A 17,393-nucleotide genomic window follows, 5' to 3' on the forward strand; every position below is an offset into this window, starting at 1 on the left:
ACAAGGATCCCTCCTCTGAATTGTCTCAGGGAGATGAGAGCATTGAGCTCCTCCACTTATGATTTGGGGTAGGAGGATAGGTGTACTCCGACAGCATCCCGTCCACTCGGTCACTCATCAGGAGCAGTGATGGCAGAGTACACGGTTGTTATAGCCCTACCCACTCGGTCTCACCATCGTGTGTGAGATGACTGACTGGCGTTAGGGGTGACCATGTCATTGGCATCATATGCATGATTGCATTTATTGGTTGTGTTTGATGCACTTTATTTACTGCATATTTGGTGGATGCATATGATTGACATGCATACAGGATAATGATACTCCTCGGTCTGACGACCTTATTTACCTTATACTCAGGTCCTGGTTAGTATAGTTTCTCCCCTTTATTTCAATTTTGCATTTTTCCTTTATATATATATCCAGGAGGTTGCACTCATATTTATTATTAGTTGTTATGTCTTACTATGCATGTCAGCCGGTACCCGCTGAGGAGTTGACTCACCCTGTTGATATTACCATTTCAGGTTGATGATGTCAGGAGGTTCCGATCACCAGTCCCCCACCACTTTGCTTTGCGACAGTTTTATACTCTTTGGACTATTGGTTCCTTGTTATGTATGTATATATACTTGTGATGTAGGATTGTACTCGAGGATCTTTTATCGAGTTTTGGTCTACTACTTATGTTTTTCACTGCGTTGTTTTCTCTGTTGTGGTTTTAAGTTTTCTGTCGTAGCAGTGGAGTAGGTGGTTTTCAAATATAAGCTGCGTGGTTGTGTCAGCCAGAGGCTGAAATATATAAACTGCGTGGTTGTTTAGTTATATTTTATTATTATTGTTCCGGCCGTGTTGGCCTAGGTATATGTGGCCCAGGGGGTCTTGTAGGAAGTTTCATATTGTCATCCGTACAGGGGAGATGCTGCCGAAATTTCTTCTAGCAGGGACTACCTGAGGCGTGACAATATTTTTTGGTATCAGAGCAAGGTATACGATACTTGCTTTTCGTTTTGGATTTTTGGGTTAATTTGATATTAATATTTTTGGTATCAGAGTAGGTTTACGTGTTTTGTTTTTTTTTCGTGTTTTAGATTTTTAAGTTAATCTGATACCAATATTTTTGGTTTCAGTGTTATGAATTTTTGAATTAATCCAATACCAATATTTTTGGTATTAGAGCAGGTTGCGATGCCTGTCTTTTCCATGTTCTAGATTTTTCGAGTTAATCTAATACCAATATTTTTTGTATCAGAGCCCAGGTTATTCGAGTAATCTGGGTATTTGCAGATTTTATGGATTTTCGTCGATTTTCTCATATCGGAGTTCCGAGGTTATAAATGGGGACTGGATAGCGACAGAACATCTCCAGATGGCAAATAGGTAAAATGTTAATTTTTTTAATTTTGATCTTGTAGTAATATCTGAGATACAATTTAACAGATATGAGGCAAAATGCGCGTGCTCCGAGACGTGGTGCAGGACGTCCACGTAAGAGGACATTGGAATCCTTGGCGACAAAGTCGCTAGAGACATCTGTTGGGGTCGAGCCTACCAATCAGAGACAGACTCCACATGGTACTGCGGGCTCGTCGGGCTCTCAGACTCCGATGGTTTCAGAGGTACCTACCTCGACCGTACCCGTCGTACCCACTCCTACGATATTCACAGTGCCACCAGCGGTGCCACCAACGGCCTATCCGGAATCTCCACCAGTCATGCCTACGACATATCCGGCACCTCCTTCAGTCGTGCCTACGGCGTATCTGGCACCTCCTCCAATTGTACCTGTTGTTGCGTACCCGGCACACGCACCAACAGCACCAGTTACACCTATTGTACCTCCAGCCGTGCCCACCTATATTGACCCTGCAGTGTCACTAGCAGGACCTGTCGCAGCTTATGCAGCAGCACCGAGGATACCTCCCCCGGCCTATCCAACGGTACCACCTGTAGTACTAGCTACAGTGGTTCCGCCAGTTCCCACAGTAGTCCCTACTCACCTACCTGATATAGTTACGATACGAGCTCGGATCCCAGTTTTGGCAGAATCGATGAAAAGTCGATTCACACTATTTCGCGGAGAGATCGATCCGAGTGTGGCCCAATCATTGATAGAGAATATGGAGCGAACCTTCTTCTACATGGCTTGCTCAGAGTCAGAGAAAGCAGAGCTGACTGCTTTCCATTTTCGGGACGAGGCCGATATCTGGTGGGATACGCAGTGCTCCATCCTAGGCGAGCAGAATATTACCTGGGCGAGATTCAGAGAAACTTTTGAGAGTTGGTACTGTTCACGGGCATATCAGACGACTCGCCGATAGGATTTTCTGAGTCTACGATAGAACAATCGCACCATGACAGAGTACAATGTTGAGTTTAATCGATTGGCCAGATTTTGTCCAGAATTAGTTGCTAAGGACAGATCTCGTATGCTACAGTTTGTCCAGGGACTGGATGGACATCTGCAAGTAAAAATTGCCGATTTTGGTAATTCTTCCTACCTGGAGACATTGGATAGAGCATTTATGATTAAGTCAGCTCACCAAAGAGCGCACCCGGACAAGAAAAAGAAACAGACGGATCAGACATCAGGACAAATCCAACAGCCATAGACTACACAGCAGTAGAGTGGTCGTAGTCGGCCAGGTCAGGGTACTTCTGGGGTATCTGGACAGCCTCAGAAGTCGAGGCGGTCTTCATCAAGACGTTTCTGACCTCCTCAGTAGACTCGGAAACAACCCACCAGTGACATCCACTGTGCCCCGTGTGGGTCCAGAGATCACACCGCATCAGCCTGCTCTCTAGGACAGTCAGTTTGCTATTATTGCAAACTGCCTAGGAACATGAGTTGAGATTGTTCGCTGAAGACTCAGCATATAGCTTCAGGAGTTTCTGGTCATAGAGGTCAGTACAACCAGTCCGAAGCTCAACAAAGGGGGCAAAAAGGTCAACCTTCGCATCGCCAGCAGAGGACAGCTCCCCCTGCAGCAGCTACATATGACATGCATGGACAGGAGCACTCCAGTGTCCTTATGGTACCACAGAGTTTTATTGTAGAACCTCAGTATCAGCTGTAGCCTCAGACCTTAGTTCAGTATCTGCATCCCCAGCTACTGGTTCAGTACCAGCCGTAACCCAGTCACTGGTTCAGTACCAGACGCAATCCCAGCCACTAGTACAATATCAGTCGGAGCCCACATATCCATCTCTGGCATAGTACACGACACCGTCACAGTGGCAGGCTCAGACTCAGACGCAGTAGCCTTTGGCAGCACTACCACCTCCACCACCGCCAGAGACTGGACGTATTCGCTCGGTTACTAGAGAGGATACGCAGCGGGCCGACGGACCCATTTTCCGTGATATGATTTTACTTTATGCATTATCCGCTAACATGCTAATAGATACTGGTAGCTCACATTTCTTTATTTCCCGTGCCTTTATGAGTGACATAGGTAGACTACCTACTCTTAGACCGCAGTGACTAACCGTCTCCCTACCGTCCGGTGATACATTGGACGTCACTCAGGAGGTCAAAGGTTGCCCGTTATACTTTAGCAACATAATACTCATGGTTGATTTATTAGTATTGGAAATGATCGAGTTCGACATTATCTTTGGCATGGATTGGCTGCCTGCATATCATGCCACGGTTGATTGCCAGACGAGGGTGGTCACATTCTGACCTCCGAACCAACCCTCGTGGGATTTCACTAGCATCAGGGATGATGACATATTGATCATTTCAGCGATTCAGGCTCGGAAGCTGCTATCACATGGCTATCAGAGATTTCTTTTGTTTTTGATTAATACTGAGGACAACAGTAGTTCTCAACTCTCAGACGTTCCAGTAGTCCGAGAGTATCCGGACGCATTTCCAGATGAGCTACCAGGCTTGCCTCCGAGAAGGCAAGTGGAGTTTGCTATTGAGTTGCTTCTGGGGACCGTGCCAGCATCGAAAGCTCCATATCGTATGGCGCCGAAAGAGTTGGACGAGCTAAAGGTCCAACTCTAGGAGCTATTGGACAAGGGATTTATTCGCCCTAGTGTTTTTCCGTGGGGTTCTCCGGTGTTATTTGTCAAGAAAAAGGATGATACTCTAAGGTTGTGCATCGATTATAGACAGCTGAATGTAGTGACTGTCAGGAATAAGTACCCCTTACCACGGATTAAAGATTTGTTTGATCAGCTCAGAGGTACCTTAGTATATTCCAAGATTGATCTGCGGTCCGGATATCATCATCTGAGAGTTAAAGAATCTGATATACAGAAGACAACATTCTGTACTAGATACGGACATTATAAATTTTTGGTAATGCCATTTGGGCTTACCAATGCTCCAGCGGTGTTTATCGATTTAATGAACCGCATTTTTCTGGAGTATCTAGATCAGTCCGTTGTTGTTTTCATCGACGACATTTTGATCTACTCGCGTTCTGAGGAGGAGCATGCACAGCATCTTTGCATTGTCTTGGAGACTCTTCATGACATCGTCTATATGAGAAGTTTAGCAAATGTGCTTTTTGGCTACCCTTAGTTGGTTTTTTGGGTCATGTAGTTTCCAGCTAAGGTATTTCAGTAGACCCTCAAAAGATCGAGGTTGTCACCAGTTGGGAACGGCTGAAGTCAGTTCAGGAGATCCGGAGTTTCCTGGGATTGGCTGGATATTATAGATAGTCCGTCGAGGGTTTCTCCCGGATTGCTATGTCGTTGCACGTCTGACCAGGAAAGGCGTGAAGTTCACTTAGGCAGAAGATTGCAAGACCAGCTTTCTGGAGCTGAAGCAGAGACTAATGTCGACACCAGTTTTGGTTTTGTCTTCTATAGAGGACGGGTTCGTACTCTACACTGACACTTCTCTATAGGATTTGGGCACTATTCTGATGCAGCACGGCAGGGCAGTCTCTTATGCTTCTTGTCAACTGGAGAAGAATGAGAAGAACTACCCGGTACATGATTTGGAGCTAGCCGCCATTATATTTGTGTTGAAGATTTGGTGGCATCACCTTTATGATATTACACTTGAGATTCTCACTAATCATAAGAGTCTCAAATATCTGTTCACTCAGAAGGAACTTAATCTCTGACAGAGGAGATGGATGGAGTTCCTGAAGGATTATGATTATACCATTAGCTACCGTATGGAGAAAGCTAATGTGGTTGCCGATGCACTCAGTAAGAAGTCCAGAGGGACTTTAGCTTGTCACTGAGTTGTGGTCAAGGACTTGATTCAAGGTTTCTCCGAGTTGGGCTTTGAGGAGCAGGGACGAACTGAGCAGGGTATTCTGATTATCATGGTTGCTTAGTCGTCGATCAGGATGAGAATCTGAGAGGCCCAGGCTGGTGATCAACACTTATAGTCCATTGGCGGCCAGATAGTTTCCGGGCAGCAAACTAAGTTCACCCGAGATGCCGAGGGCATTTATTTATTTTCGAGGCCGATTATGCGTACCTCCATCTCACCCGGTCAGGGAGGAGTTACTTCAGGAGGCTCATCACTCTCTATTTGCCATCTACCCAGGCGGGACTCGCATGTATCGAGATTTGAGGCGTTCCTATTAGTGGAAGGACATAAAGAAAGACATCGCAGAATTTGTAACTAGATGTCTTGTCTGTTAGCAGGTGAAGGCTGAGCACCAAAGACCTGTAGGATTACTTTAGAGGATTTCGATTCCAGAGTGGAAATGGGAGCACATCACTATGGATTTTGTGGTGGGATTACCTAGGGCACGATGAGGCCACGACGCGATTTGGGTAGTCGTTGACCGACTAACCAAATCCATACACTTCTTAGCGATCCGGAAGACCGATTCTCTGAATCGATTAGCAAAGCTGTATTGTCAGGAGATCATCAGATTGCATGATGTTCTAGTGAGTATTATATCGGATAGAGACTCATGGTTTACGTCTCGGTTTTGGCAGAGTCTGCAATAGGCATTGGGCACATAACTTTCCATCCGTAAACAGATGGACAGTCAGAGCGGACCATTCAGACTCTAGAGCGCTTGCTGGGGTCTTATGTTAAGGATTTTTGAGGCAGTTGGGAGGACCACTTGTCATTAGTAGAGTTTGCTTACAACAATAGCTATCATTTGGCTATCCTGATGGCACCATTTGAAGCGTTGTATAGTAGGCATTGCCGGATACCCACCCTCTGGAAGGAGGTTGGGGAGGCCCAACTGCTAGAACCGTAAAGAGCTCAGCAGGAGGCAGAGTTGGTCCGTACTATTAGACGGAGGATGTCCGAGGCACAGGATCGTCAGAAGAGTTATGCTGATCGGAGACGCAGACCCTTAGAGTCCTCTACTGGCGACCATGTATTCCTGGGAGTTTTCCCCACGAAAGGGGTGAAGAGATTTGGCCTCCAAGGTAAGCTAGATCCACGATATATTGGGCCTTTCCAGATCTTGGAGAGGATTGGAGCGGTAGCTTATCGTCTGGCCCTACCACCGGCTCTGGCAGACATTCATGATGTATTCCACGTGTCTATGCTGAGGAGATACGTAGTCGACCCAGTACATGTACTGTCAGATATACCAGTTCCCATTCAGCCTGACATTACCTACGAGGAGGTTCCGGTATGAATTCTGGACCAGAAAGAGCGTCAGCTGCGGAACAAAACTATCCGGCTGGTTAAAGTCGGATGACAACATCATTTTGACGAGGAGGCTACCTGGGAGCTCAAGGATACGATTCGAACTCGATACCCCATCTTTTCACTTGAGGTATGTGGGTTAATTTTCCTTTCAGTATTTATACTATCTATTTATTGCTAGTACTTGCTGATGGTAGATAACGAAATTTGGGGACCAAATTTTTATTAGTGGGGGAGAATATAAAATATGGTACCCAAATTATTAATTAAATAATAAGGTTAAATAGGCGAATAACCTTATTGAAAATTTTAGGAATTTTTGAAAATTTTCTGAGAATTTTTCGGAGACCGTATGGTGTAGGTTACGGGAATAAAAATGGATCCAGGAAAGCTTGTTTAGAATACCCATTTAAATGAGGAAAAGTTTTAATTTTTCTTTTCTTTTCTTTTTTTCCTTTTCTTGTTCCGTTTTCTTTTCTCTTCGCCGACTCCCCCGACCCGTGCTGGCTCTCCCAATCCCTTCATCTCCTCCAACCGACGGTGCCGCCGAGAAACTTCATCTCCTCTCTTGCGGACAAAAGGGGCGACAAGGAGAAGTTGGTCACTTCTTCTCCTGATCTCCTCTGCCTTTGCCGATCTTCCTTCTCTCCCGATTTCTCTACATCGCCCGACGTCGAGTTCCTTGCCTAAGCGCAGGCGACACTCGACCCACCGTCGGCTGAGCCCTTCTCCCGATCGCCTTCAGTCACTCTTTCTCCCGATCGCCTCCCTTGCGTGAGTGATCTTCGGCCGGAAGAGGGAGAACCCAAGACGCTCTTCAACCCGTGCCCTAGCCCTAGATCGCCGGCGTGAAGGGTGTTCCGGACTCGGAGGGTAAGTTAACTTTGACCTATTCTTCTTCTTTTGCTTCTCTCTGATTCACACTGTTGCCGATTCTTCTCTTCGCCGCAGCCACTACCTCGTGGCAAATCACCGACGAAGTCTCAGCCACATACTCGAGGCACTGTTCCACTGATCGAAATCCACTACCGCCTACTGCAGCCACCTCCCGATGCCCTCGTGCCCTCTGCTATAGTTCACCACCACACCCACATCCAGATTTCATCTGAGGGAAATCGATGGATCCAGTTTAGGGATTTAGGCGGGAAGATTTGAGGGATAGTTGGATTGTGGTTTTCTCCAGTGGTGGTTCAGCAGCTGAGATATCAGATTTGGGTAAGAAATGCTTGGCTTCGATCTGATATCATCTTACAATTTTGAGATATTGATGTTAGTTGTTTGATCCAGCCACTATAGCTCCGGTTGTCAGCAACATCACGACTAAAATTGGCTTTGGCTGGCAGTGTTGTTAAGGAGGTTTTTCTAATAATGGACTGATTCAGGAACAAACGGATTTTTGGGTAAGTTGTGCTATGAAATTATTGCATTTAGTACTGATTTAGATTAAGTTGTTGAGATTGATTATGCTTATTGCAAGTCCTAATTTAAAGGGATTTGTTAGAATTGATTGAGGAGTTAGATGATCCAATTAGGGTTTATAATTGGATTTGGATTTAGGTTAGCTTCTCAGGAATTTAATTTAGCTAATTAATTTATATGTAATTAGCTAAATCTATATATCATGTATTATAGGACTTTGATTCGAGATAGCATCTCAACGTGGGGTCTATTTCGGATACGATCACCACTTTTTGAGGCGAGTACTTTGACTTATCTTTTAAGATATTGTCGTTTGATATGCATAGTAATATTTAACGAGTAGTAATATTTATGTTCATTTCTACATTGGTATGTCATTATCTATTATCTGAGCATGTTGTATTTATTACCTGCTTTTGCATTCATGTTCCTTTGATTATTTATGTCCTTAAGGTAATGACATATCATGCCTCATTATGTTCAGGACCTAGATTTATTCTACTATACCTGACTTGTGTACCTAGAATATTTTATTTGATCCATATACCTTTTGGTACACATTAGATAGAGATGGATAATATCAGGATATTTTCATGCTTAGTGTCAAGCACCATTTCACATGATTGCATACTGTGTGATAGTCGGCTCCATTATTGTTGAGCACATCGCCAGTTACATGGATCTGCACTTGGGTTAGTGGTTTTTATCAGGTAGGGTATGTTGCAGCAGGTTGCTCTGTCAAGGGCTCCGTTGGTCCACTCATGGGTAGTGTGACGCAATGTGGTAGCTGGACAAGGATCCCTCCTCTGGATTGTCTCAGGGAGATGAGAGCATTGAGCTCCCCCACTTATGATTTGGGGTAGGAGGATAGGTGTACTCCGACAGCATCCCGTCCACTCGGTCACTCATCAGGAGCAGTGATGGCAGAGTACACGGTTGTCATAGCCCTACCCACTCGGTCTCACCATCGTGTGTGAGATGACTGACTGGTGTCAGGGGTGACCATGTCATTGGCATCATATGCATGATTGCATTTATTGGTTGTGTTTGATGCACTTTATTTACTGCATATTTGGTGGATGCATATGATTGACATGCATACAGGACAATGATACTCCTCGGTCTGACAACCTTATTTACCTTATACCCAGGTCCTGGTTAGTATAGTTTCTCCCCTTTATTTCAATTTTGCATTTTTCTTTATATATATATCCAGGAGGTTGCACTCATATTTATTATTAGTTGTTATGTCTTATTATGCATGTCAGCCGGTACCCGCTGAGGAGTTGACTCACTCTGTTGATATTACAATTTCAGGTTGATGATGTCAGAAGGTTCCGGTCACCAGTCCCTCACCACTTTGCTTTGCGACAGTTTTATACTCTTTGGACTTTTGGTTCCTTGTTATGTATTTATATATACTTGTGATGTAGGAATGTACTCGAGGATCTTTTATCGAGTTTTGGTCTACTACTTATGTTTTCCACTGCGTTGTTTTCTCTGTTGTGGTTTTAAGTTTTCTGTCGTAGCAGTGGAGTATGTGGTTTTCAAATATAAACTGTGTGGTTGTGTCAGTCTGAGGCTGAAATATATAAACTGCGTGGTTGTTTAGTTGTATTTTATTATTATTGTTTCGACCGTGTTGACCGAGGTATATGTGGCCCAGAGGGTTTTGTAGGAAGTTTCATATTGTCACCCGTACAGGGGAGATGCTTCTGAAATTTCTTCTGGCAGGGACTACCTGGGGCGTGACATTACAAATCCACAATCCTCTGTGTGTCTACTATTTTGATTGAATGACTATAATTTAAGTTGCACTTGATAAAAACCCTAAATGACATTGAATCCCATCACTTTTCCTTTCGTCTTCTCCAATTTCTTTTTCAGTGATCCTTCTTCTACAAACTCCCTTTTTCTAGCTTTAATCCAATAAGCTCCTCTAATTGTTCTTTGTTTTTTATATATTTTTCTATGGCTCAAGAACTCTTTGCTCCCTGGTACACTCTCACTTGCTCAGATTTTGATAACTTTAATAGAGCTTCCATTTGCCTTTGGTATGATTCCCTTAAAGTTATCGCATTACCATTCTTGCTCCTAACGCTCGTCCTCACCATTTTCCTTTTAACCACATCACCTTCTTTAAGGACTAGTTGGTAGTAGGCCTACGCTTTCTCGTGCCTTCGTTCTTGTTGAAAATGAGTTGGTACATTAATATCCCTTTACAATAATTTACCCTGAACGTATTCCGCTATATGTACGGGGTGTTCATGTTGTTTCATCTGTTTGATATCCCTCCGACACCATGCAATTTTTATTTATTTTCTTACCCCAACAAATCGGAGTATGGGGTTTTCCTTTTTCAATCTTGCCCAAAGTCGATTTTCTTTAAGGACATGTCTTCTCTGAACAAGAGCTGAAAATACCGCTTATTCTTCATTAAAATGGTCGAGCCCGCCACCTGGTTGACCGAATGGTAGCCCTCCTCCTTCTCTTCCCGACCTTGGGAATTATAAACAGGACCCAACCTTTATTTCATAATCCACTAAACTAAGCGACCAATGCTTTAGAATCCACAAATGGCTACACGAAGGCCTACTTTACTTGTTTGGCTTGAGCCCCATTAGGACGAAGTTGTCCCGCTCTTTTGATAAGCCTTAATAACTTGGTCATTATATTATCACTAACTAAGGTATCTCCTATTTTATGAAGTGGACGCTATTTTTGAATCACTGGTCGTTGATGAGATTAATCTATAAGAGGAAGAACTCCTCACCCACGAGCGAGCGTTGTTGGTTGAACGGGCTTCCCAACCGACCGCCCCTTCCAGCGGCGCATCAAGCAGTCGAACGCCCAAATCTAGCTCAACCTGTGCTTTTGGGGAGTTATCCCCTGATCCCCTCCTAGTCTTTGAGGATTCTCCTACAAAAACTAAGGCCAACACAAAAAAAGACGTAAGAGGCATAGGCTCGCCCATGCTCAAGTCCCAAGGGACAAGTGTCTCCCATTACAGCTGTTAGTATTAGCCCTAAGAACCAATTATGAGATGATTAGGCTTATTGGGTTAATGGTTAATCCAATATAATAATTCAACCCATTAAGAGGAAAACAAAGAGGCGTTTAAACAAAGAGACCCACTTGATCGTGCTGAGATCTGCATCTAAAGAAAAGTTACTGTCGGGATTGTGAAGGACACGTAACAAAGGTATACTTCTCATGTAAAACTTAGTATATGTAGTTTTATCCTTCGTATGGATCTTTTGAGAGAGGATCTAGTTAATTTTTTCACTGCATGCGCTTTCTGTGTGTTTAGGACACTAGATCCCTACAGTGGTATCAGAGCCACTTGCGAAGGCATATACTAAATTGTTAGATTTTATATGTGATATAGAAATTAGATGAGATATTTACTATGGTTTGCAAGATTATGAGTCCTTTGTTTTGTTCGGACCGAAACAAAGTTGTTGTGAACAAACTAGGTCTCGACCATACAAAGTTTTTGGCCAAACTAGGTTTCGGCCAAACTATGTCTCGGTCATCCAAAGGTCTCGGCCATACAAGGTTTCGACCAAACTAGGTTTTGGCCAAACTGGTCTCGTCCAAAATACTGCTGTGAACAGAAAGGTTTTGTAGGTAGTAGGGTCTCGGGTATGGCAGCAACTCATACAATGAGTATGCAAAATAATTTTGCTTCGGGAGCATTGCCCCCTGAAACCCCTTGCAAGGGGCACTGCCCCTTAACCACCGCTCGCTAACCGTCTAGCGAGACCGTCGTGGCATTGCGGTTCATAAGTCTTTGTTGAAATCATAGTAAATTTTATGTCATAGAAATATTGTGAATGTTTTATGACATGGTGCATGGTTTTGGCCTTTAACCCCAATGTGATTGGATATGTGTGTATACTGTAATTCATAATATGGCCTGCGTGTCGTGCCTTCATCTTTTATCACTCTTGTTGTAAATCTAGACTATCCTCGAATGTAACTCAAGGTTTCTTTAGATTTTGTAATGTGCAAATTAGAGAATAATTAGTCTACTGGACGACGATGAGAAAAAGGAAGAAGGACAACAACACATGACGACCAAAGAGGCACTTGGAGAAGATGCTTAGCCCTAGGTTAACTTTTTGATCTTCTCATTGTCTTGAGAGGATCGTAGATTAAGGGGCTATTGTTGGATCGAGACGCGCTAGAGGGGGGGGGGGTGAATAGCGCTCGCGGCTAATTCGTTTTTCGAATCGCAAAACTATCGGAGTTAAAACGCAGCGGAATAAAACACACACACAAACACAGAGGAATTTACTTCGTTCGGAGTCTAAGGCGACTCCTACTCGAAGGCCCGCGATCCTTGATCGCTTTCCGTGGGCAACAACTATAAGCTCGAAGAATATTACAAATTTAGAACAATTTGCTAACTAAAGAAATACAATACCGACGACAGAATCTAAGGAAATCGAAGTGTCGGGTCGTCGAGTCGAGTTGAAGCTTTCTCGGGATGTCGCATTTAGCAGCCAATTAAAGCACGATCACTTGTAATTAGATGAGTTGAGGTGCTGCTCGAAACCCCCTTATAAAGGGTGTCCAAGGCGCCTTGGAAGCCTCCGAAGGCGCCTCCATAGCTCCGAGTCCACCGTGCAGATGAGCGGTCGTTATCACAAGGCGCCTTCCAAGGCGCCTCCATAGCCAACCGAGGCGCCTTCAGCCCTGCTTCACGGCCAGGTCAGCTTTTGCACCCGAGGCGTCTCCAAGCTCCATGGAGGCGCCTCGGATACTGTTCATCCGAGGTTAATCTTTGCACTTTGGTCCCTGCAAGATACATTAATATCAAATATACCCTACAACACAAAGTTAGCACATAAAGCATAATAGAAGTGATAATGATAGTCTCCGGACTATCCGAGTCTGACTTCGGGTTTCCATCCGGAAACCCTAGGTCGACCCGACGCCTACTGTTCCCTCTACGGGGAACGCGTCCTCACCTACTCCACTCAGGAGATTTACCTGCTGCCAGTGCGATTCTCCAGATCGACTGGACTTTTGCTCAGTACTCGACGCTTCCGGACTTTCTGTTGGACATCCGCTTCCCGGCTAGTCCAGTCTTTCACCTGGTTCGCGACACCAGGACCTTCCACCTAGGGTTACCACCCCCTAGGACTTTTGCCTGAAGCCATCGACCTGCCAAGACTTTTCGCATAGGGTTACCACCCCCTATGACCTAGGGTTACCACCCCCTAGGGTTTTCTCTTTGCCTAACCGCAGCTAGGACTTTTCTCCACCTAGGGTTACCGCCCCCTAGGACCTAGGGTTACCACCCCCCTAGGGTTTTCACCTGCCTAACCGCAGTTAGGACTTTCCTAAAACACTCATTCAACATGTTAGATAACAACAAGACTTAACTTTGAACCCTTTGCCATTATCAAAACTTGGGTTCGATCGTCGGATGCTTCCCGCACCAACAGCTATAACCATGTCATGTTTAAATTAGCATATATGTTGATGTATGTCATGATATACCATGAAAGTATATGATGCATGTGTAGCTATAGTAATTAGGTCATTTTTCATATGTCTACCAAAGTTTGGTGCTCACTACTACCTCGATCATTTGTAGTCAAGTTTGCCAAAGCAAAGTGACTCGTTTTATCTTGGTAGAGTGCGACAGGATAATTATGATGTTGGACTATTGGACTTTGGGCGTGACTTAACTAAGTTGAGAACTTAGAGACATATCCTATATGATGAAATTTAGACTATACTAGTCTTGGACGATTAGCCAAAGCTAACTCAAGATGAGTTATAATGTAGATTTCATAAGATGACCAAACGAACAAATAGTCTTGTTCACCTAAAGATACAAGAGTTACATAGGATGTAATTGGTAAACGTTGTCTACCTAAGTTGTACTAAGTCTTCGGTAATTAGCCAAAGCTAACTCAAGATAAGGTATAATATGGATCTTGTCCAATTGGTATATGTTGCCTACCTAATTTATACAAGTCTTGGGTGATTAGCCAAAGCTGACTCAAGATGAGGTATAATGTGGATCTTGTCCCACTTGAATATCTTTGCTTTTAGGTTTAGAGCTAGTAGTGACTTGCTTCTACCAAACTTTAGAATTTAGTGGGAGAATTATTAATTAAAAGGCCTAATTAAATTATCTGAGTATGACACTTTTCTATATTTTATTGTAAACCACAATGCCATCTAGAACGTTAAATACACTCTTTTCGCGATCTATCCTTGATAAGGACAAGCTCAATGGAGCTAATTTCCTAGACTGGTATAGGAACTTGAGAATAATTCTTAAGCAAAAAAGAAAATTGTACATCCTAGAACAACCCATTCCTAAAACACCCGCCACTACTACCACTAGAGCTGATAGGGATGATTATAAGAAGCATCAAGAGGATGCATTAGATGTGTCATGATTTATGCTTGCCACCATGAACTCTGTGCTTCAGAAGTAACATGCGAACATGGATGCTTATGATATGGTTGAGCATCTTAGACAACTATATCAAGGACAAATAAGACATGAGAGATTTAAGATCTCTAAGACTCTGTTTCAATGCAAAAAGGGGCAAAGGTAATCGGAAGCCCAAAGGTAAGGGTAAAACCCAAGCCAAAGGAAAGGGCAAGACTCATGCATTGAAACCCAAAGGTGGGGTTGTTAGAAAGGAACCTGCTTCCATTGTGGTGAGACTGGATACTAGAAGAGGAACTGCAAGTTATACCTAGAGGAACTGAAAAGGAAGAGAAGTGAAACTTCTACCTTAGGTATATATGTTATAGAAGTCAATCTGTTTATTTCTTCTTCACGGGTATTAGATACCGAGTGTGCATCTCATATTTGTATTAATGTGTAGTGGCAGAGAAATAGTAGAACATTGACAAAAGACGAAGTGGACCTATGAGTAGGCAATAGTACAAGGGTTGCTGTTATAACTGTAGGAACATATTCCTTATCTTTGCCCACTAGGCTTGTTTTAGAACTTGAAGAGTGTTGTTATATGCCTACCTTGACTAAGAACATTATCTATGTTTCTTATTTGGACAAGAAAGGTTTTTTATTTGTAATAAAGGACAAATGTTGTTCTATTTATTTCAATGAAATGTTCTACTATAGTGTACATCCTGTGAATGTACTCTATGTTCTAGACTTTGGCAACTCAATCTATAACATAAATACCAAACGATTCAAGTCTAATGATTTGAACCAAACATATCTATGACATTGTCACTTATATCACATAAATGTGAGTTTCATATCCCAACTCCATAAGGACGAACTTTTGGGGACTCATTTGATTTTGAATTATATGAGATATGCGAATCTTGTCTTCAAGGCAAGATGACAAAGACTCCTTTTAGTGGACATAAGGAAAGGACTAATGATCTGTTAGGACTCATACATATTGATGTATGTAGCGCTTTCAGAATAGCATCTAGAGGAGGCTAACATTACTTCATTACTTTTACTGATAATCTCAGTAGGTACGACTATGTGTATCTGATGAGACACAAGTCAGAATCCTTTGAAAAGTTCAAAGAATTCAAGAATGAAGTATAGAACCAACTTGATAAGAGTATTAAGATGCTTTGATCAGATCAAGATGGGGAATACCTTAGCCAAGAGTTTCATGACCATCTCATTGAGTATGTGATCATATCTCAACTCACTCCACATAGAATACCACAATGGAATGGTGTATCAAAAAGGAGGAATCGTACTTTATTAGATATGGTATGATTGATGATGTGTCAAATAGATCTTCCTACTTCCTTCTGGGGGCATGCTCTAGAGATGACCACTTTCACACTTAACCACATTCCATCTAAGGTCATCATAAAGACACCATATACGATATGGACTGAGAAAAGTCCCAAGATGTCTTTTATGAAGATTTGGGATTGTGAGACTTACGTTCGACGACAAGTCTCAGATAAATTAGGACCGAAATCGGACAAGTGCTATTTTGTAGGATATCCCAAGGAAATAAAGGGATATTACTTTTATAATCTCACACAAGGTAAAGTGTTTGTTGTCAGAAATAGTATCTTTCTAGAAAGGGAGTTTATTTCTAGAAAAAAGTAGTGGGAATAATGTCAATCTTGAAGAAATTCAAGATACATAAACTAGCACTGACGTCTTGATGGAAATTGAACAGGAACCATAAGATGTTGTGGATCAGGATTTTGTTATACCACAAGAAGTTGTGGAGCAATAACCTGTTTAAGTAGCACACTCTCTACGTAGATCTGATAGGACATGTCGTCAACTTGAGAGATATTCATTTCTCTTATCTGACCATGATGATGTAGTGCTTTTTGGTTTCGACGAGCCTATATCTTATTAGAAAGTTATACAGGGGCCAGATTCTGAGAAATGACTACAGACCATAAGATCCAAAATGAAATCCATGTATATTAACCAAGTATAGAATTTGGTTGATCCACCTGAAGGGATCAAACTCATTGGGGTGTAAGTGAATCTTCAAGGTGAAGACTGACATGGATGGACATATGCATACCTATAAAGGTAGATTGGTAGCTAAAGGATTCAAGCAAATTCATAGTATAGACTATGATGAAACATTTTCACCAGTTATGATGCTTGATCCGGATGCAGCTCAGGGCATAGGAGGAGTTAGGGAGAAGGAAGAGGCATTTGGGTCTTTGGACACATTAAGGGTTTTGGCTCTTTTAAAGAGCATTGTTCATGAATGAGGAGGGATCCGGTTCGTGTTTTTTGGCCCGTCGCCATCGCACTTCTTCTTCCTCCCCCTTGGCTAGCGCCGACACCGGCCGCTGGCTGTCGCCGTTTCTCTTCTCCTCCTCGCGACGATGCCGCCGGATAGACCGACCACAAGCTCCTACTCCCCTTTGTGGATTGGCCTTGCGTGGAAGATATGAGATTGATGAGGGTGGCGGATCGAGATCGGCTGTGGACACTACGTCGCAAACCCTAGGCCAAGTTAATTCATAGTCTTTTGTGTTTTATTCTTTACTTCTTTGGTTGTCTACCTCCTTAGGAAAGTCGCGCTTTCTCATTGCTGTCCATTGACATCCATCTTCGTATTCAAGAGAAGTTCCAATTCACAACAATCCAGCATTTTTGGAGTCAATTCATGCATCATTAAAATTTGATGTCATTCATTGACCATTTCCCTTTTATGCTCATGCTTTCACACTCTTGATGACTTGTTGACTCATGACTGGAGTTGAACTAGGGCCACCTCCCTTTGGTTGTCTGGGTAGGCATGGAGCTTGGCATCATACACAGATTACAAGGCCACGGCGACTCGATCAGTACCGCGATCAATTTACCCATCCATCCGAGGGCGCCCCCTGGGGCCAGGGTACGTTATTGTACTCCTTATTC

At 43.2% G+C, this 17,393-nt stretch overlaps 1 protein-coding gene across 1 annotated transcript; it reads left to right on the forward strand.

Annotated features, from left to right (window-relative positions):
• The first annotated feature begins 1,442 nt into the window (after window positions 1-1,442).
• LOC122048465 (wiskott-Aldrich syndrome protein homolog 1-like) lies at window positions 1,443-2,321 on the forward strand. Its single transcript, XM_042610030.1, has one exon. It carries the CDS (start codon window positions 1,443-1,445, stop codon window positions 2,319-2,321), a length of 879 nt encoding a protein of 292 aa, XP_042465964.1.
• Window positions 2,322-17,393: the final 15,072 nt, after the last annotated feature.

This window comes from Zingiber officinale, chromosome 2B, assembly GCF_018446385.1.
Source record: "Zingiber officinale cultivar Zhangliang chromosome 2B, Zo_v1.1, whole genome shotgun sequence".
NCBI lineage: Eukaryota > Viridiplantae > Streptophyta > Magnoliopsida > Zingiberales > Zingiberaceae > Zingiber > Zingiber officinale.

Excerpts from the sequence above, each read along its gene's own strand:
- LOC122048465 (XM_042610030.1), top strand. The coding sequence starts at position 1,443 with ATGAGGCAAAATGCGCGTGCTCCGAGACGTGGTGCAGGACGTCCACGT.